Source organism: Euleptes europaea, chromosome 6 (genome assembly GCF_029931775.1).
Source record: "Euleptes europaea isolate rEulEur1 chromosome 6, rEulEur1.hap1, whole genome shotgun sequence".
Classification (NCBI taxonomy): Eukaryota; Metazoa; Chordata; class Lepidosauria; order Squamata; family Sphaerodactylidae; genus Euleptes; species Euleptes europaea.
In genome coordinates this window covers 78899964-78921215 of record NC_079317.1, presented here as the reverse complement: position 1 = coordinate 78921215, position 21252 = coordinate 78899964, and the positions used below count along the sequence as shown (strand labels likewise).

The 21252-nt window shown below is 40.9% G+C and overlaps 1 protein-coding gene across 6 annotated transcripts in view; it reads left to right on the top strand.

Moving 5' to 3' along the window:
• WT1 (WT1 transcription factor) overlaps positions 1–19729 on the top strand; it is a 57482-nt gene extending 37753 nt beyond the window's left edge. For 3 of the 6 annotated variants that reach the window (XM_056851204.1, XM_056851201.1, XM_056851199.1), the window contains 5 exons: positions 8535–8637; positions 9158–9308; positions 15475–15564; positions 17054–17146; positions 19469–19729. In XM_056851204.1, coding sequence (XP_056707182.1) covers positions 8535–8637; positions 9158–9308; positions 15475–15564; positions 17054–17146; positions 19469–19590 — 559 coding nt within the window. In that variant the 3' untranslated portion in view covers positions 19591–19729. The remainder of the gene's footprint in view (positions 1–8534; positions 8638–9157; positions 9309–15474; positions 15565–17053; positions 17147–19468) is intronic. The other 3 variants (XM_056851200.1, XM_056851202.1, XM_056851203.1) reach the window with 3 other exon arrangements.
• The last annotated feature ends 1523 nt before the right edge of the window (positions 19730–21252 follow it).

Sequence of the window (21252 nt, the reverse complement as noted above, 5' to 3'; positions counted from 1 at the left end):
CATCTGGTTCTGCACCTGCCAAATGCTTGCACATACAGATGGGGAGGGCAGGGGAGAGGGGAAAATAGAAACAAAGGCCTTGCATTGGGCTATTTTACCCCAAGCCCATTAATAGGATGCACACCTGCAGTAGGAGAAACAGGATAAGGCTTTGCTTGAACATATTGGCAGGCAGACAGAGCTTCAGGGACCAGGGAGATTAAGAGGTAGACAGCCAAAGTTTGCCCTCCTGGCAATGGACATCCCAACTGCCCTGCAAATGGGAGCAGGAAAGGTGGAAGAAGAAGCGTAAGATTCTCTCTGGCAATAGTAAAGAACAAACATGTATATACAATTAGGAGATATGACTGATGATAATGAAGTATCAGATTATGTGACAGAGAACTGCTGTCTCTATGTGACAGAGAACTGCTAGACCATCAGGTGTCTTTATTATATCTGAAAAGATTACATTCATGGAGGATCTAATGACCAGGAGTCTGCCCATTCATAGGAACAGCAAGAAGTGTGCCTCTCTTTGTGTCAATTTTTTAAACAAAAATAAGCATTCAGGTAGGGGAAGTCAAGTTCTGATCCCACCCCTTTTATCTTACAGTGCTGTCCTATTTGAAGCATATTTTCTGCCAGATGGACTCCGTTATGGGAAGTCAGGTAGGGTGGGAGATAAGTACTGAATGAAACAGAACACAGTGAGGTGAGATATGGGAGATGGTAGGGCTTAGCTCTTCATATGTGCAAGGTCTGTTTTTGTAAAACATCAAACCCCAAACTAGATCTTCCTTTTTCTGTACATTTGATGATCTTGGAAAAGTAAGGAACATACCACTCACATTCCAGTTTATGTCTCTGTGTGCTTTGCAAGCCAATTTTTTAATTGCTTATAGAATGGAGAAGTTTTTTCCTATCGGTCTGAAATTTGGGAAGAATTCCATGAGAGCAAGGAACAATCCCTTACATTTTCATCACAATTAGGTGTGTGTGTGGGGAGGATAACATTACACTTGGAAATACGTTTCACATCAAAACTAATGAAAATTACAGACATTTTACCAGTCATATAAAGTATAGAGTATAATGATTAATCTAGCCAAATATTAGGATTTCCAGCATTGATGTGAATGTTTCCAGATAAACAGCACAGGAATTTCTCAGATATCAATTTTATTCTTCTATTGTCTATACATCTTTTTTTAAGGATCTGATGTCTGAGTTTTGATAGGCCTTTCAATCATATTAGTACAACCCAAAGGGAAAATTCAATATGTAAATATGAACATTGTAGAGGGTTCCTTAGATCAAAAACCAGCTTAGAGTCAGACTGCTTAAAAAGGGGAAGTCTTCCAAAATTTCTTATCAATTTAGAGTGTAAGCGATTAGCAAAGGTTAAAGTAAAAATTTAAAAGTTAAAAGGTGGTTTTACCACATTTATCAGAAGGTGCGGCAGAGAGCGATGACACCCATTCCTTAGATCACTAGGTATTTTCAGTGCAACTGTATACAGGTTAATCCAGTCTAAGCCCACTGAAATCAAGCCCAATGCAATCAAGGGGGTTAGATTGGCGTAACTCTTTTTAGGATTGCATGGTTAGTGTGTCTTGAATGTCATACCCCCTGTGATGACCTTTTTCACTAACACAGAGTACTTACCACCATCCACAACCTCTCTCCCACAGGTTCAGGGTTACAGATAGGTTAGGCAGTCTCTTTTAAAATATATAGAGAGCCATGACCTGTTCACATCCCATGTCTTCTCTCTCACTCACAGAGACACCAAAAGACAGGGTAGCCCAGCCCTCTTTAATAATTGCCCCTCAGTCAGACACTGCACAGAGCAATTGGTGTTGGGGACTCTTAACACTGTTTCCTTCACATGCTGCCACTATTCATATCCGAAAATATATAATAGTCCAAGATATTTGCGTGTGTGTTTGTGTTTCTTTCCCTGAGACAACCAGCCCACAGGATTAAACGTGGAATTAACTTTTATTTCTGGTTTGAACATGACATTGGAGTATATCATGTAGAGGCTACAAAGTTTCTTTTCAATTGAACTTTTGAACTTTTTTCCAATTCCAGCATTTGGGATCCTTTGTTACAAACTGACCCTTTTCAGTCAGCTTTAAGTTGTTCTTCTCCACAGCTTCACTCAGCCAGACTCGATCCCACCTCCCTAACCTCTCTCCTCAACTCTCTTTACTGCTGTTTTTAACTGCCCCTCTCATTAACATTGTCAGCTCCCATTAGTCAGTCTTAGGGAGAGACAGAACCTAACCTGTCTGTCAGCCCGCCCCCCTCCAATCTTTGATCTGAATAAAAGAGAAAGTTTTACAGTTCAGCCCAATCACTTATTTGGAAATAAGATCTCTTGGAATCAGTTATACCCATTTCAAAAAAATGAGCGTAGGGCAGCTGTATTAGGCTGTTTTACTGCTAAATTGTTTTTCACTTAAGCATTATTTTTTTCATGAAAACTACCTTTGACCTTTTCTCTGCCAGTGATGAAATCACTTGATATGAGATTTGTATATAATCCAACTATATATAACTAACCACAGTTATACATTCAGGGAAGACTTTCGCTTGGTACCTATTGGTACTCTTCGTTTTCCCAACTGAAGGTGTCAGGAAAGTCACAGTTTTGTAGAAAGCAGCTTCTATGATTAACGTCATAACCCCTGATATTAAAAAGTGCTTTAGAAGTTATACACCCTTGCCAGTTATAAGTCACTTCAGGCTAAGAAAAAGTAAACAACCAAAGTTCAGGTCCCTAGACTTGCATGGGGGTTGCACAGGGAGCTGGGTGGCCAGGAGCCTTTTCCTCAGTGTGCTGTCCTCTTCCCATGGGCCCATTCAGTGTTCATGGGCCCCTTCAGCTCCCCCCCCCCCGATCATACATTCATTTGGCTCACTGGCCCAGGCCAGTGGACCTCAGAGTGCTAGACTTCTCTGTGGTCCACCTGCATGGGATAAAAGGAGGTTCCCTGGCATGCTGGCTCCACTCTACCTTCGACTGCCTTCCTTCCTTCCCTCCCATCCTTGGCTACTGGATTTGTTTTTGTTTTTTTGCATACATTTGCTGTCATTGGTTGTTTCAACCAAGCATAGAATCATAGAGTTGGAAGGGAACACCAGGGTCATCTAGTCCAACCACCTCAGTGCTGGATTTACGTATAAGCTAAACAAGCTATAGCTTAGGGCCCCACTCTCTTGGGCCCCCAAAAAAAATTTAAAGGAAAAAAACAACTGGATGTACATTTCCAAAATATAAGATAAAAAACAAATATGAATAAAAATCATTTTAAGTTAGAGCTTAATAATTATTTCATTATTAATATACTTCTTCTTAATTGTATTTCAGTTCAACAATTACTTTGATAAAATACATATTTTGTATTGTGTTATGTGCAAATGCTTTAGATACCTATTAGGTCCATATAGCATATATTCAACACAAAAAACAGCGACAATTTGTTGTTGACAAAGGACAGCTGGACATATAAAGGGCCCCATTACCTTCAATAGCTTAGGGCCTCATCAAACCTAAATCCGGCCCTGAACCCCCTGCACAATGCAGGAAATTCACAACTACCTCCCACCCCAACACACACCCAGTGACCCTACTCCATGCCCAGAAAATGGCCCAGATGCCCTCCCTCTCATCATCTACTTAAGGTCATAGAATCAGCATTGCTGACAGATGGCCATCTAGCCTCGTCTTAAAAACCTCCAGGGAAGGAGAGCTTACCACCTCCAGAGGAAGCCTGTTCCACTGAGAAACAGCTCTAACTGTTCGAAAATTCTTCCTAATGTCTAGACCAGTGGTTCTCAACCTTCCTAATGCCGTGACCCTTTAATACAGTTCCTCATGTTGTGGTGACCCCCAACCATAAAATTATTTTCGTTGCTACTTCATACCTGTAATTTTGCTACTGTATGAATCGTAATGTAAATATCTGATATGCAGGATGTATTTTCATTGTTACAAATTGAACATAATTAAAGCATAGTGATTAATCACAAAAACAATTTGGGTATCACTAGCACCATATTTTCCCAAAGCCCAGTTCTGACAATGTTTCAGAGTGGGCTAGAGATCACACTACTATGAAAATGCATCATATAGTCATTCAAAATACCCACCAAAAATGGTTGGAGAGACAGGATATCAGACATATCTAATCCATCCTTCCATAATATCCAACTATCAACTGATAACTGCTTTCACCAGTTTCATTCTCATATCTGTGATGTAGGCTTGCCAGCTCCATTCTGGGAAATACCTGGAAATTTTGGAGGTGCAGCCTGGGGAGGGTGGGTTTGGGGAGAGGAGAGACCTCAGCAGGGTATAATGCCAAGGAGCAGCCATTTTCACCAGGGGAATGGATCCTGATCGCCTGGAGGTCAGCTGTAACAGCAGGAGATCTCCAGGTACCACCTGTAAGCTGGCAACCTTACAGTGTGAACCCAAGCCTTGCATCTTCCATCTCAATCCTTTACTCACACAAGCATTTTTTTTGCAGAATTAAAGTGCTTGCTTTCTACTGTATGAATCTGCATAACACATAAGGAGGAACTAAAAAAAATTGCCTCCTGAATGTAAGAAATGGCATTTCCTACTCCTAGAAAAGTGTCCTTAGGACTGCATTGAAAAACAAAACAAAACACCGAACAGACAATTCAGAAAAATTGAAATAATTTTCTACAATGGTGGAGATTTTTTTGCCTACTCGTCTCAAGGGGGCCTTTCTTGACAAAATACTTTCAGGGACCACCAGCTCCTACTCCCTTTGCTGTGAAAAGAAAGTGGGATGTGTAAGTGTTCCCGGGTGTGCATGCATTCTCCTCACAACTCCTTGCCCCTGTACCAGCACACCTGGCCTCCACCATCCTTCCCTGGTCTTAAGGTGGCAAGAAACTTTCCACCCCTCGCTACAGGAAACGGCCATGGGTGAGGGCTGCAAGCCAATCTCGGAAGCCTCCAGCAGCCCGCCAACACACACTCCCCAGACCTGTGGACAGGGCCGGTGTCAGTCATTTTTGAACCCTAGGCAAGGCTAAGAAGACCCAACAAGAGATGGATTGTGAAAGGGTCGTTCGACCCCCAAAGGGGTCGCGACCCACAGTTTGAGAACCGCTGGTCTAGACATTGTGCAAGTTTTCAAGGTCACAAAGCAATTTCATGAGGCTGGATGTTAATTTTTTTTTAAAAGAAGAGAGAAAAACAGATTTTTCAGGACATGGTCTGATGTTGCATGCATCCTCTGTGAAAGATGGTGCTTCCTATTGCCCCCAGCCTGCAAGAGAAATGTATTTCTCATTTGGCATTTGGCACTTGGGGTGGTTTCTGTATTTCTGTGTAAGAGCAAAGAATGGACAACATGGACTGAATTCAGTTTCCCAGAGAATGTGCTGCAAGGTAACATCACACCAGCAATAAAGTTAAGCCAACTCCATGCTTGTAGAGGATGTATGCAAGAAGAGACATTTAATACCATGGCCTGAAAAATCTGCTTTTCACCCTTCAATCTTTTAAAATTTTGTAACATCCAGCCTGTTGAAGAGTTCTGGTGAGCTTGAAAGCTTGCACAATGTTTTGTATTAATTTCATCGGTCCTAATAAAAGGTATAACATGGATTTCATTTTTTGTTTTTTGGATGTATGGAACAATATGGATGTACAACTATTTGTACCTTAAGAAATAGGTACCTAGATAAATGAGAGTTCCAAGCGACCCAAAAGTTTGCTACCCTAACCTATAGTCCAGAAAAAAAACCTCTTGCCTAGAAAACACTGTGCTATTAATGGTCAAACTGTGGCCTGGGGCAATCAGTACTAGTACCACAAAAATAAATTGTCAAAACAGTTAAAAGTTCCTGTAAGCCCAAAGCAGCCATCCACACAGGAGTAGGGTTGCCAACTGCCAGGTAGTAGCAGGAGATCTCTTGCTAATACAACTGATCTCCAGCCGCTAGAGATCAGATCACCTGGAGAAAAATGGCCGCTTTGGCAATTGAACTCTATGGTATTGAAGTCCCTCCCCTCCCCAAACCCCGCCCTCCTCAGGCTCTGCCCCAAAAAATCTCCCACCGGTGGCGAAGAGGGACCTGGCAACCCTACACAGGAGGCTGTCTGCTATGTCTCTGAATCATTCAGTGCAGTGCCCTTGTCTTCTTCCAGTCAGGAAGCACAGGTGATGTCCACACAGGGATGAGGTTGTGTGGTGTCCCCATTGCTAGTACAGCTGCTGATAAAATGCAGCAGCAATGGGGCTTCCACGTGGCAGGTTTCCTGGCAGTTTCCCCATCAGTGGCCACTCCCCTTCCCTTGGGCCATAAGGGATTTTGCAATTTTAAAAAAAAATCAGCACTAGAATATTGTTATATCAGTATACCAAGATGTGTATCAGATTCTCTGAATTCTCAGACTTCATTTTTAAAAAACTAAATCTTGAGCCCTGTGGTTACAGAGATATGCCTTTCCGCTTATATCTCTGCTGAAGAAGGAGAAGGATGATTTTTTTAAAAATGAAAGCTAGTAATTAAGAACCTGGCACACATCTTGATATTTATTTATTTACTTCATTTATATCTTACCTTTCTCCCTAATGAGGACCCAAGCTGTCATATTATATTATATTATATTATATTATATTATATTATATTATATTATATTATATTATATTATATTATATTATATTATATTATATTATATTATATTATATTATATTATATTATATTTTTATCCTGCCCTTTCCCTTATATAACTCTCCTCCATTTTATTCTCACAACAATAGCCCTGTGAGGTAAGTTAGAAGAAGAGTTGGTTTTTATATGCCGACTTTCTCTACCACTTAAGGAAGAATCAAACTGGCTTACACTCGCCTTCCCCACAACAGGTGAGGTAGGTGTGAGGTAGGTGGGGCTGTGACTAGCCCAAGGTCACCCAGCTGGCTTCATTTGTAGGAGTCGGGAAACCAACCTGGTTCACCAGATTAGTGTCCACCGCTCATGTGGAGGACTGGGGAATCACACCGGTTTCTCCTGATTAGAGCCCACCATTCCAAACCACCACTCTTAACCACTACACTACGCAGGCTGAGAGTGTGACTGGCCCAAGGTCATCCAGCAACCTTCTATGGCAGAGTGGGGATTCAGACCAGGTTCTCACAGATCCTAGTCCAACACTACACTCTGACCACTACAATAAAAGCCCTCCAGAAGCAGGGGGATGAAATGGCTGCCATGGGGGCACAGGAAAAATGGCCGAAAGGTGGGTTTGGAAAATCTGAATATTCCTACAGTACAGCAGCCATTCAGGCTTTACTGTACTATTTCCCCAAACTTTGGAGCAAACTGGGTTTAAGACAGATCAGGGAAAAGCTGGGGAAGCCTCAGGAGGTGCATGAATGCACCATGATGCTGTGGGGAAACGGGGAAAAAACTGCTCCTAAACAGCATTGAACCCAGGGAAGATAACTTTTAGAGCTTTATTAGAAAATGATTGTTAGAATATTTTACAATTTTATCAATTTTAATATGATAATTTTAACCAGGGGTTTCTTTTACTGACCTTACACCTTTATATGTACGGGCAGTCTGTGATTCTGCGGTGCAAAACTATTGTGCCTGGAAATCTTGATGTGTTGGCATGTGATTGGTCAGTCTACCGTATTAATAAACTTGACATGACAGGGCGGATAACCTGCATGGACATGGCCACAGTTAGATTAGTTCTTATGCAGAAACATAGGGTGTTGGCTCCTTTGAGGGGCTGTAATATTTACTCTTATACTAAAAGCAATCTTTTAATGTGCAAGAAAGCATGCCTCGAATTTAAGTCCAAACAATGTGTTCTCTGCCATTGAAAACATTGATATGTGTAGGAAAAAAATCAATGTTGTGAACAATGAAGTGCACAAATTTCTGCTTTGAATTTGAAGAGTATTTGGGTGTATTTCCTACTGCACTAAAAAGGAACAGTTGATTTCAATGGGGTAACAATTTCCCTATTGTTGATTTTACTAAAGGTTAAGCTACAGTACATCTTGCATGCTGATATGTAGGTTAAATAGTTAGGACACTGATTTGTTATCCTGTCCTAGGGGTACAGCACTGCTGTTCTTGTAAATGTCATCACTTTCTCAGTACTATCTGGTTATATTTGAGTCATGAGGTGCTGACAAAAACCCACAGCACTTAATTTGAAACTTGAGGCATTTTGCTCATTCCAAAGTTATTAGCAATAGCCAACCTGGCATTTGCCTGATAAATATCTTGCACATATGCACAGAACTTTGTACTTATGTATTTTTCCCCTGATTGTTTCTTTTTCACTAACCACATTTTAAAGCACAGCTAGACATATCTTCCTTTTTAAATAGAACCAGTATATCTGCCTCCACTAAGTTTCACTGGATGTTTGGACTACATGGGGAATATGTAACTATTTTAGTACCGAATGAAAAACATTGCAAACATTTTTGTAGCTGCTTGTTAACCAGGTATGCCTAAATGTTCTGTCTCTTTGTTTTCAGCCATGCAGCAGGATATGAAAGCGATAGCCATGCAGGTCCTATGTTATACAGCTGTGGGGCTCAATATAGAATACATACCCATGGAGTCTTTAGAGGAATACAAGTGAGTTTACTGCTAGAAACATATGTCTAGGTTGATTGCCTGGCTGATGTTCTTAAATTCCACTATGCCAATAACACAACCCAAAAAGATGCTATCTTATTGCCAGAAAAAGCAATATAAACTTGCACTTTGTTACATATCAACAGCAAAATAATTCATTTCACTTTCAGCAGAATAAATTTGGGACTATATTGCTAACTGGCTACAAGATTTCTTTACACAGGAAACCTCTGTTGTACCTAGAATTCAGTGTACCTATTCCCAGCTAATATGAACCCTACTTTCAAGTTATATGAGACATCAACTGGTGACCTAAACATCTTTTTTTTTCTGATGAAAAGGCAATACATTACAGTTTGTTTTGCAAGTGAGAAAAGGTCTTTCCAACAGTTGTTACGTTTATTTATTTGGGGTTTATGATGTCATGATAGTAGTAGTTCTTGTATGAGCTACTTCTCTTCCAGGTCTTGCACTGTCAGTATATATTGCATATAAAAACATATTATTTATGCTATTATAGGATATGCGGAGAGTGCCTGGAGTAGCTCCTACAATTGTTAGATCTGCAAGTGAAACAAATGAGAAAAGGCCCTTCATGTGTACATACCCTGGCTGTAACAAGCGATACTTTAAATTGTCTCATCTGCATATGCACAGTAGAAAACACACTGGTAAGTGTCTTCAATGATTACAAATTTCTTCCTGTCTAGTAGCTTAATTCTCTCTGTGAATGCCCTTTCCTTTGCACTGGTAATGGAATCCATTCATTGTCTATTCTCATGTGGCATTCTTTGGAATTTTTTTCTGCCAGGAAGGATAATACAGTCCTTAATTGTCTCTATTTTAATAGAATCATAGAGTTGGAAGGTACAACCAGGGTCATCTAGTCCAACCCCCTGCATAATGCAGGAAATTCCAAACTACCTTCCTCCCCACACCCCCAGTGACCCATACGCCATGCCCAGAACATGGCCAAGGTGCCCTCCCTCTCATGATCTGCCTAAGATAGGGTTGCCAGGTCCCTCTTCACCACCGGCAGGAGGTTTTTGGGGTGGAGCCTGAGGGTGGGGTTTGGAGAGGGGAGGGATTTCAATGCTATGGAGTCCAGTTGCTAAAGCGGCCATTTTCTCCAGGTGATCTTTATCAGCTGGAGATCAGTTGTAATAGCAGGAGATCTTCTGCTATTACCTGGAAGTTGGCAACCCTAGCCTAAGGTCATAGAATCAGCATTGCTGACAGATGGCCATCTAGCCTCTTCTTAAAAACCTCCAGTTAAGAAGAGCTTACCACTTCCCGAGGAAGCCTGTTCCACCGAGGAACTGCTTTAACTGTTAGAAAATTCTTCCTAATGTCTACACAAAAACTCTTTTGATTTAATTTCAATTCTTTGGTCTGGTCCGACCTTCTGGAGCAACAGAAAACAACTCGGCACAATCCTTTATATGACAGACCTTCAAGTACTTGAAGATGGTTATCATATCCCCTCTCAGTCTTCTCCTCTTCAGGCTAATAATGAGAATGGGAGGGATAGGGTGCTTTGCAAAGAGGACAGAGTGGCAAGGTTTTGCATACAGTGTCAGAACTGAAGCATCTTAGCAGGGCTGGAATACTCTCTCAGCCCATTCCTGAAGGGGGGGGGCAGTTTGGCAGCGGCTAGGAATGGCACGGCCACGCCGCCTCCACAGAGGCTTCCTGGCCACCGGAAATAAAATAAAAGGAATTTAAAATATAAAAGAAGGAAAATGGCCTCATTGAAAACAGCGAGGCTATGACACCAAAAAAGGTGTTGTAGCTATGTGGCTGCAGGAAGGGGCGTTCCCAGGGCAAAAGGGGTTAGGAAGCTGCCTAAAGGCAGCTCCACCCCCAGGAACACCGTGGGAATGCATCCCAGGATGCCGGCATGGGGACTTTTGCCACTGGAACGTTGCCAGGATGCAGCGTCTGTGCCTGAGCCCCAAGCCGCAGAGTGGAGCCCCAGCACCAGTGTGGATGCCACCTGTGATGGCACAAGTTCCCCTTATCATGGATTAAATGGGCACTTATGCTGGCACAGGGTCACGCTAGCTCCTAAGGAGCTTTGCCCTCCCTTCAGGATTGCAGCCTCTGTGTTCTAGATGAACAAAGTATTTGAAGTTTTGGATGAAATATTTTCCAATGAATTACATAGAAATACATTTCATTGGAAAATATTTTATAAAATAAATAAAATCTGGGTAGCAATCTGGTTACAAAAAGGAAAAAAAAGTGGTCCATTAATTCCCTTGTCTCAGCACCTAGGTATTTATCGGAAACTGACTCATTACATTTCCTGTGGTTTATTCTTTCAGATAATGTTACTAAAAACTGGATCATAAAAACATGTGGAACTCTGTTACACAAAACTGGAATTTCTAATCAGCATTACCAATATTTCAACACAGTTTTCCTGACATCTCATATCTCCAGTGACTGCTTATCAAGTTGCAGAAGAGTAGCTGGGTGATTCTGCTGTAGCAAAATAAAACAATCCAGTGGCACTTTAAAAGCTAGCAACATTCATTTCAATATGTGTGAAGATGTCTGAAGAGGAAATTGCTCTGGTAATTCTTATAGGGAAGATTACAGAAATAGAGGGATGGAAAGGAGGAGTTGAGACAGAGACAGGCTTTGGTGTAAATCCCATTGTAAACCTCACACTTGAAAGTTTTACAATGGGATTCACACCAAATTCTCTTGGCCTCAATACCTCCTCCCTCTCCCTTCTGTAATTTTCCATATAAGAAATCCCAAAATGAGTTACTCTTCACATATCTGAAGAAGTGAGCTCTGACTCACAGAAGCTCATGTCTTTAAGGTGCCACTGGACTTTTGTTTTAGTTTGCTTATGAAATGCCTTCCTAGAGTTAACAATGCCATTATTGAAACAGATATGATCAAAAAAGTATACCGTTTATCTTGGAGTATCTTGAAACCTATAGATATAATGAAAAGATGAATATAAACAATTCTGAAGACATGATGATTAGTCACAGAGTCCAAGAGCTGCAAAACGCCTGATGGGTCATTTAGTCCAACCTTGTGCACTAAATAAATCTAAAGCTAGAGAATTTCTGACAGCTTCCGGCCTCTACTTGAAGACCTAGGTAATTGGTGGAGTTGAACTGTTCTTACCAAAAGGAAGGTATCTAATGAAGGAAGCTTTGACTCTAGAAAGCTTATGCCCCCCAAATCTTGTTGGTCTCTAAGGTGCTACTGGACTGAAATCTTGCTCTTACGAATAGGAAGTTTCTCCTAATGTTAAAAAAAATAGAATTTTCTAGTTAAAATGACTCACACATTTGAAGACTTTTTTGTCAATTAATTAATCAACGATTCTTTGATTTTTACCAGCAAAGAAACACCTTTTTTTTTCAAATAAAAGTTTACTTCTCAACAAAGCTGTAAATATACTATGAATAGACTAGACCAGGGGTCGGCAAACTCATTAGTCAAAAGAGCCAAATATCAACAGTACAACGATTGAGATTTCTTTTGAGAGCCAAATTTCTTAAACTTAAACTATATAGGTAGGTACACTGTTTATTAACTTAATAAACTTTAATTAAAGTTTTAAGTCTTAATTAAACTATAGGTACACTGAATAAAACTTGATATCATACTTAATAATGATCTTATTTATTGATAAAAATTAAATTGTAAGTCCCTGCCATTTCCCCACCCCCCTTCCGGAGTCCTGGTCTGGAGGCCTGGTCTACCGCCATAAAAGCCTATTGGTAGACCTGGCGTCCGGCTGAGTCCCATTGGGAGGCCAGGTCTACCCATTGGCTTTCTTGGCAGTAGACCTGGCCTCCGGAGGCCCATAGAAGCCAATTGGTAACCTGGCCTCTGAAGGGGGACTTTTTCCCCTCCTTGGAGTCCAGGTCTATCGCCAAGAAAGCCAGTGGGTAGACATGGCCTCCCAATTGGACTCAGCCGGAGGCTAGATCTACCAAAGGAAGCCCGCCCCATCCAACAGCTGATAGGCGGGCGGGGGGGGCAGGAACCGTCGAGCAGCCCGCCCAGCAATTGTGCGGCTAGAGGGGAGGGAAGGCTTTAGCCTCCCAACCATTGAGGGCAAGGGAAAGGGGGACCCGGCCATTCTCCACAGCGGGGGGGGGGGGGAGAGACAGCGCTCCCGCTCGCCTGCTCTCTCTCTCTCTCTCTCTCTCTCTCTCTCTCTCTCTCTCTCTCTCTCTCTCAGGTGCGCTGGCTCCGCATCCCGGCTGCTGGCGCAAGTGGCGAGAGCAGGGACTCCGAACCAAGTTCGGAGAGCCGCACTCAACGGGCCAAAGAGCCGCATGCGGCTCCCGAGCCGCAGTTTGCAGACCCCTGGACTAGACCATCATATAGATAGAACAGTTCTTGGGAGTAATTTTTTTGCTTGGCAGTTAGATGTTAAGTAAAAAAGAGGATTCATATTGATTTTAGATGAAAGGTCATGGATCCAGGACTGGCCCAAGGTTTTTGGTGCCCTATACAAACTATGACTTTGGCCCCACTCCATTCAATAAATAGAAAGTGGGAAGTCTACAACATTAACCCCCCCCCCTCCAATAGAACAAATGTTTGACTTACTGGGCATTTAAAATGAGCAATGTAAAATAAAAATAGATAAGTTCTTCAAAAGCCCTCTGTGTTCCTTCATGGAAAATATTGAAGAGCAGAGACAACCAATATGGAGATTCTAGATGCCAGTTAGAGGAGCCCTGTGGCGCAGAGTGGTAAGCTGCAGTAAAAGCTTTGCTCACGACCTGAGTTCGATCCCAACGGAAGTTGGTTTCAGGTAGCCGGCTCAAGGTTTACCTTACCTTAGATGCCGGTTTGCACCAGGTTTCCCTTCAAATCAGTAGAAGAGGTTCCTCTTGCTTTTTGGGTGACCCTCTAAATTTGGCACCCTAGGCAATTGCCTAGGTGTGCCTGATGGTTGGGCCACCTTACGTGGATCCTCCTCAAAGGAAGAGAAGGAGCCTGTGTTGTGTAGATCAAACAATCCTAATTCTTCTCCAGAATATCTTCATATATCATTGTCACAAACCTGCTCACATGAATGAGTTGGACTACTCACTTTTATATATGCAGATCCTTACTAGGTTCTCCTTCAGGGCTTTATCATACCGGGCTGTTTCACTGTCACTAATACCTATAGCCCTTTTGTCCTTTGGGGTTTAAAAGGCAGTGTCTGTCCTAGGAAGTAATACCAGTTCTCTTACAGATATCTAATAAAACAAGATGTGGCACTTCAGTGACTAACAGAATTTATTCCAGCATTAGCTTTTGAGTCAGAGTTCACTTCATCAGATATATGCAGAATATGGTGGAATAAATTCTGTTAGTCCCTAAAGTGCCACTAGTCTTTAGTTTTATTTTGCTGCTCCACCCATCGGGAGATACTCAATAGTTACATTCATAGCTTGGTCTGACTGCCTCTGTTGTATACCTGGATAAACTGTTAATATTGGTGCCATCTCTTGTCTTTGGGGAAAGACAAGATTTTGAAGCTATTGGTTTATGACATGTTAAATACAACAATTTGTACCAGAATATATCTAAAAGAATCCTAAAGAATCACAACAAAGTCAGAACTGGTTCTGACATTTATCAGACGTGGGTAAATATTGAAGATCATGTGTCTATGGAGAACCCATAGTTCACTGGTAAGAACATGCTTTGCATACACAAGATGCCAGGTTCAAGCCCTCATATCTCCTGTTAAAAATGATGATTGGGAATGACCTTGGCCCAAGTCCTGGGAAAGCCACTGCCAACCAGAGCACACGGTCCTGGGTTTGGTAAATCTTTGGTCTGACTGCACATTACTTGGTTCCATATTTTCATGTGTATCACTGTAGTCCTGAGGGCAATCTGAATTGGTCCTTAGACTATGAACATTTTACCAACATTTATTTTCTGAGTACTTTAAATGATTCATTTTTGATGATGTTGTTTTGAAATATTGGAGATTATTACAGATTACTTGGAATTTTGATATGACGCTTCTGTCCCAGTCCTGTCAGTTAGTGTGAATAGGAAGAAGTTATCTTAAGTAGAACAAAGATAGAGAGGCACAGCAAAGGCTGGGATTTGTGTGAAAATACAGCTGGTCATTGCAAGGATGAGAGGAAGTTGGCCTTCAGTCTCATGTAAATAACTGTTTCAGTGGATCTCATTAGGCACAATACATTTCAGAGGTTTCAGAGGTTTTAACATTTTAAATTGCATTCAGAGCACTACAAGAAATGGATATAAATGTGATTATTAACAAAAACAATGATAGTCCTTTATAAATTGTCTACACAATATTGGTTTTATGTAAAAATAAATCTTGCCTAGCTTGTCGAGGAATATCCTGCATAAATTCAAGTTATCTAACACTTCATATTCACCACCCCAACAACTGGGCTAAGTATAATTGCTTCAGCCTATTGTTGAAAGCAAACACAATTTCTGTGTGTTTCTTTAAGCATGGAGATAAATCTCCATGGAAGGAAGGTTACACTCACTATGATGTATATCAAATGTAGAATGTGGTTTATTCTGCTACACAACACTATCTGAGTACTGTTGATAAAATAGTCTTGTGCCATTTTCATATGTGATTGTTTGCACATTTCCTTGGTGTAGGGAAAATGTAAAAAGAAGCTCTTCCCAATGCACAGTTATATTGGCTGTTCCCAGATGTGCCCCTCCCCAATGCATTAAATGTACACTGGTCATACAAATGAGAATTGTTCCAGCATTTTAGTATGATATTAATAGGGGGTCTCCATTTAATAACTTTCACATTTATTTAACCCTTTCAAATGAAACATTCTCTCTAAGGTGAGAAACCATACCAGTGTGACTTTAAGGATTGTGAACGAAGGTTTTCTCGTTCAGATCAACTCAAACGACACCAAAGACGACACACAGGTTTGTTGCATGTATTGCCTTTTGGAATCTGTAGCAGTGTGAACTCTTAATTCTTGGAGTGTGTAGGATGGAATCCTAGTTATTTTCCTTAGTACTTAAGAATCTTGAGCTGTATTCACACATCACTGAATATTGTGGCCTTGTTGCACTATAGCAAACATTTGCAACTGGATTTTACTGTGTGGATAAGTCAACCCTGTTGCAAATGATTGTTGCAGCAGAAAGAGGTGCTATATCCGGCAACATGTGATACAGCCATGGGCTCAGATCCAGTCAAATGTTTGCTTATATTCAAAATTAAATTACACAAGGCTGCTGAACATATGAGGTGATTATTTTTACATCCTGTAATAATTATAACAATATTATCAGCACAGGTCAAACAATTACCCTTCTTTATGGAGAGGGGAAGTAATGATTTTTTGGGCCTTTTGTACATACAACTAATTTGCAGGTCAAAGTCAATATTTCTAATAGTACTTAGTGTGTATAAAAAGAGAGTTATACACTGATATAAGTGGTCTTGGGGAATATGAAACACTGGGCTGAGAGGTGAACCCCTTCCTTTCACTCTAAACAATGCTCCTTACTATTGACAATATGCCCGATATTTTAAAAAGGAACCACCAAACAATATTGCTTAGGTGATAAGAAAAGAAGAGAAAAGAAAAACTGTTCAGTAATGAAAACACATTATTAGTTGCAAGACCATGGCACACATTTGCATATTTTATTTAAATGCTAAAGATATTAAAGATATCACACAGCCCATCCCTGACCCGAAAGGACGAAAATCCTTAGGAGGCCAGGAAGGGGCTGCACCAGCGTTCGTGCCCCTTGCCGGCATCTGTGCCACTTACGCCATCCAGAGTGGCACAGATGCCGGCGGGAGACCCGGATGAAAAACAATAGTTTAACATGAAATCTTTACACATGCATTAAGCTTTCATTGATTCACTTTATAGTTTTGAGGGTAGAAGTGGCATAGAAAATTACATAGTTTTGTAGATAATGTGGAATTAAAAAGGAATCTTCTGCTGGCTGCAGACAGTAAATTTCCTAAATTAGATTAATTACTAAATGTTAAGGAATTGTCATAGGAAAAATGCTCATGATAAGTGAGTTTCAGTAAATTTCAAATGTAAAGTGCAATAATTTCCAAGAAACAGCAATTACCATTACAGGCTGTCCTTCACTTGCAACTTTTTGAGTTTAGAACCCAGTGATGAGTTAGGACTTCCTTACATTGTCAGGAATTAGGACACTGTGGGATTCAAGGCACTAACTGGAGTTAGAAAGGCAGGAAGGGTTATAAAAGGTTAGATAGTTTGATTAATGGCCTTTGGGATAAGTTGACAAATAGCTGAAAAAAATAAGTAACTATTAATCAATAAACTATCCAGAGTTTGGAAACTCAGAAATAATTTATATTCCTCATCCCTCCCAAAAGGCATTGAAATACAGGAATAGACTTCTTTTATCTATTTAGGTGTGAAACCCTTCCAGTGTAAAACCTGCCAGAGAAAGTTCTCCAGATCTGATCACCTGAAGACTCACACCAGGACTCATACAGGTAAAACAAGTGCGTATACTTTTTTCCAATTTATATTTTTTGGATTTACTTTACCTAAAATTATTTTGTTGTGATTTAAATTTTTACAGCATGCTCAGGACGTTAGCAAATGTATAGTTTCATTGGTCTTAAGAAATGACATAATTATTTTTAGTGAAATATTTAGTGAAGTCCCTTGAATGTTTCAATGTTAGGCACATTAAAATCTCATTTTGTGTGCCTTTTCCTTTGCAAATTTTGTCAAGTGCTGATGCTTTGGCATGTTCAATTGATATAGTTGCCAAACCAACTAGTCTCTTTTGCAGCATTGTTGAGTGTATGTACATTTTGAGCACGTTTTGTAATTCTATGCTGGCCACTGGCTGTAACAACAATAAACAAGCTGCCTAGTTCACCTAATGGTAGCCCCAGCCCTGAGTGTAATCCTATGCAGTGTCACTCAAGCGTAAGCCCTTGCACTGAAAAATTACTTTAGGTTTAATTTAGAAATTGCCCATCCCTCTTAAATTTTTTTAGCTGCAAGCTAAAGAGACAGTGCCCTTCTGTGAGGCAAAAATAATTTGACTTCTCTGTTCCCACTTATAATAATAATAGACACTATCACCCAGACCATGATATGCAAAGTTAATCTAGCATAAACCCATGAACTGAAAAAACTAGTTTAGTTTTAGTTTAGAAGTTGCCAGTCCTTAAATTAACCTGTTTAAACATGAGGAGGATTCTTCTGCTAGAGCTGTGGATCAGATTCAGATGGGGGGGGGGCAAAAATGGCTCTGGTAGGGCCCTGACCCCCAGGCTCCCAGCCCCAGTAGTTGGCAGGGCCTTAACTAGGGGGGCAAGGAGGGCAGCCACTGCCCCTGTGGCATGCAGAGAGGGCAGCAGAACTGCCTCTCCTGTAGGTGTCTCTGTGCCGGATAGGAGACACAGTTCTGCCACCCTCTCTGCATGCCATAGGGGTGGCGGCTGCCCTCCTCGCCCCTCCTAGTTACGGCCTTGATAGAAGGGGGAGTCCCCTGCCATTGGTCTAATCCTGAACAATACTTTGATGGGAGACTTCCTGGGAGCCATAAATAAGTCACTCTGAGCTCTTTGGAGGCAGAATATGGCAGAAGCATGATATGTGTTAATTTTTAAAGTAATAGAAGCTTAGAATGCAGTCTATTTCCTACTGAAATCATTGGCAAGACTCCCATGTAGGGTTGCCAACTGCCCGGTTGTGCGGGCAATTGCCCGCCAATCAACTGGGCTGCCCGCTGGCCAGCTGACGGCAGGTGGGAGGAGCAGAAAGGGGGGAACGATCCCCTGCATGCTCCCGAGAAGGCTCCAGCCTCCTGTTCCACGCTGCAAGCCTGATCGGGCTTGTAGCATGGAAAAGGAGGTTGCAGCATTCTATTCAGCCCTGCTGTGCGCGTGCTTGGACTGTGCACACAGTGAGCTGGGAAAGTTCCAGCCTCCCCCCCACCCACGCTACAAGCTTTCCTCCCCGTCCCAGCCTCGCTGTGCACACACTTGAAGCTTGAAGCATGCACACAGCGAGCTTGGAAGGCTCCATCCTCCCCCCAGACCCTGCCCTCCTCAGGCCCCGCCCACAAAACCTCCCGCCGGCAGCAAAGAGGGACCAGGCAACCCTACTCCCATGACATTGGTGAGTGAAAGAGTATTCAAAGTTTAGCTACATGCTGCAGCTGGTTCAACATACGTTAGTTTAGAACTGTAGACGTTAGACCATGAGCTTCCTCACATTAAAAAGATTAACTCCACTGTAAACCAGGCACAAACCCTTCTGAATTTGGGCCTGGTTTGCAATAGTGTGGCTCTCAGTGCTGTTGCTAGACAGATGTCCCTGCCAGTGATACACTTTTCAAAGGGGAGGGGAATTACCCTTGAGAATGGGAAGGAGTTAAGCAGGGAAGACTCACTAAGAAAAGTCAGCTCTTGATGTGAAAAGTTTGGAATTGTAATTTCCTCTTCTTCCTGATTATATTTGGGAGGAAAATGAAAGTACTCATCCAGTAATCCCTGGCAGGAAATCATGTCCCTAAATGTGCCTCTTCTCTTCTCAATGGTAATTTTTCCCCTTGGTGGAAGAAAGAACTGAGAGGGAAGGAGGGCCTTCCCTTTATTTGTTTTTGCTGAGTTTGGTTTTAAAAAACTCTAGGAAAACACCCCCCACACACATATTAGGAAAGCTTGAGAAAAATTCGAGTCCAAGCCAATTGGACCTCAATAACACTACATAATTAATAAGCTTATAAAGGGAGAGAGGGATCTAGAATATGATGTTTCAATTCTCTCCTATCATAGTTTAATAATTGTGTGTTTTATTGACAGGTGAAAAGCCCTTCAGTTGCCGGTGGCCCAGCTGTCAAAAAAAATTTGCCCGGTCTGATGAATTGGTTCGTCATCATAATATGCACAACAGGAACATGACTAAACTTCAACTTACCCTTTAAATGTTTCACACTATATGTACAAAGCAGATGGGACTCTATGAACTACTGCAAACATTTCAACCATTGTCTTTCAACTTCTTAGGAAATCTTCTGGCGTCTTCATAATGCAGTTGAGACAAGTTAACTAAATTGCGGGATTCTGTTCTGGTTCTTTTTGAATTTTCATGGACTTTTTGAATTTTCCCATTCAAAAACTTCAGATGATTTCAATTTATAATGTTATTATATAAGTACAAATTGACTATGCGATATTTTAAATATTACAATAATCTTTGTATGTTTTTTTCTTTTGTTCAGAAGGTTTTTTACTTTTATTTTTTTACTTGAAATGTGCAAATGCAAGCTGGTGGCAGTACTCATTCTTATTCATCCATCCATTATGATGGGTATGTATGATGGGTATGTATGAATGACTTTTCATATATACTATATGCTTTACTGCATACACCAAGATTCCCAAATACTGCTGCAGTCCTATAAGAATAGTAAGAGAATTTTGGTAACCAAGAGGGACAATTTTGCTCTTCTTCCATGTCAATGTTTTCCGATATCTTGATTGCAGTCCTCAGAACTGTGGATATTGTTTCACATTGGCCTATGCATTTGAGCCCTGAGTCCATACTGGATGCCCTCTGCTTGCAGGAGTTACTGATGTGCCTGCAGTCTTCTGAAATACTGTGTTGTACCATACTTTGTGAAAAACCCAAATTGAATACAGTCGAAAAGATTGCCAGTCCTGACTGTAAAGCTGGCAACCTTAAATTAAAAGCCTCTGTGTTGAAAATGAGAATCTTGCTTTGAAGTTAACTTGTTCTTACCTACAGCATTTACCTAGAGAAAATGTATAATGTTCTTACATTTTTGTCTGTAAAGTCCTCACACAAAGTAAAGCCAATATTATTGTAGATGTTTAGGATTTGTTTAACAGGCCGCCATGCTGGTTATGTGGCTAGCAAGTTGTATAAAATAAAATTAAAGCTGAAATTAAGAAGAGGCTGGTCCAGAATTTCCATTAACATATGGCTCTTAAAGTAAACAAATGGCTCTTGTGACTTGAATGTCTCTTCATTTACAATTATATGTGCAGAAAGAGAAGCCCAATATGAGGAACTATATTATTTCAGGGTTTGGGGGTTTATTATTTACTATTAATTGCTTGAAGTGGTGTATATAATATATATATAGCTATATCTATCTATCTATTAATGTATTGCTCTTGAACAATTACAATTAGAAAGTAAATAAACATTAGATACATCACAGTTCAGGCATTACTACAAGTTATTGATTCCACAAAAACTGTAACCTGCATTTTCACTGAGCTTTCAATTAAAGCCCATTCAAAGAAAAACAAATATGAGTCCAACAAATGTCTTGTTTCATGGATAGTATTAAGTTTCACATTTCTTGTCCAATAGTGTCGACTTCTTTTTTTTTATGTGTAGAAAGGTACCACCAGCACTGATGACCACTAGTTAACCTGTCTAGGTCTTGACCACAATTTATCCTTCTGTACTGACAACAGTGTCAGGTTTCATATCAGGTTGTAGAGAATTGTTCCCCTCCTCTACAATCACTTACAGCCGCTTTCCTTTAAGAGGATTATCCATAGGCCAAACTGACACTGGCATTGTCTCATTGAATTTAATGAATCACCTCTTC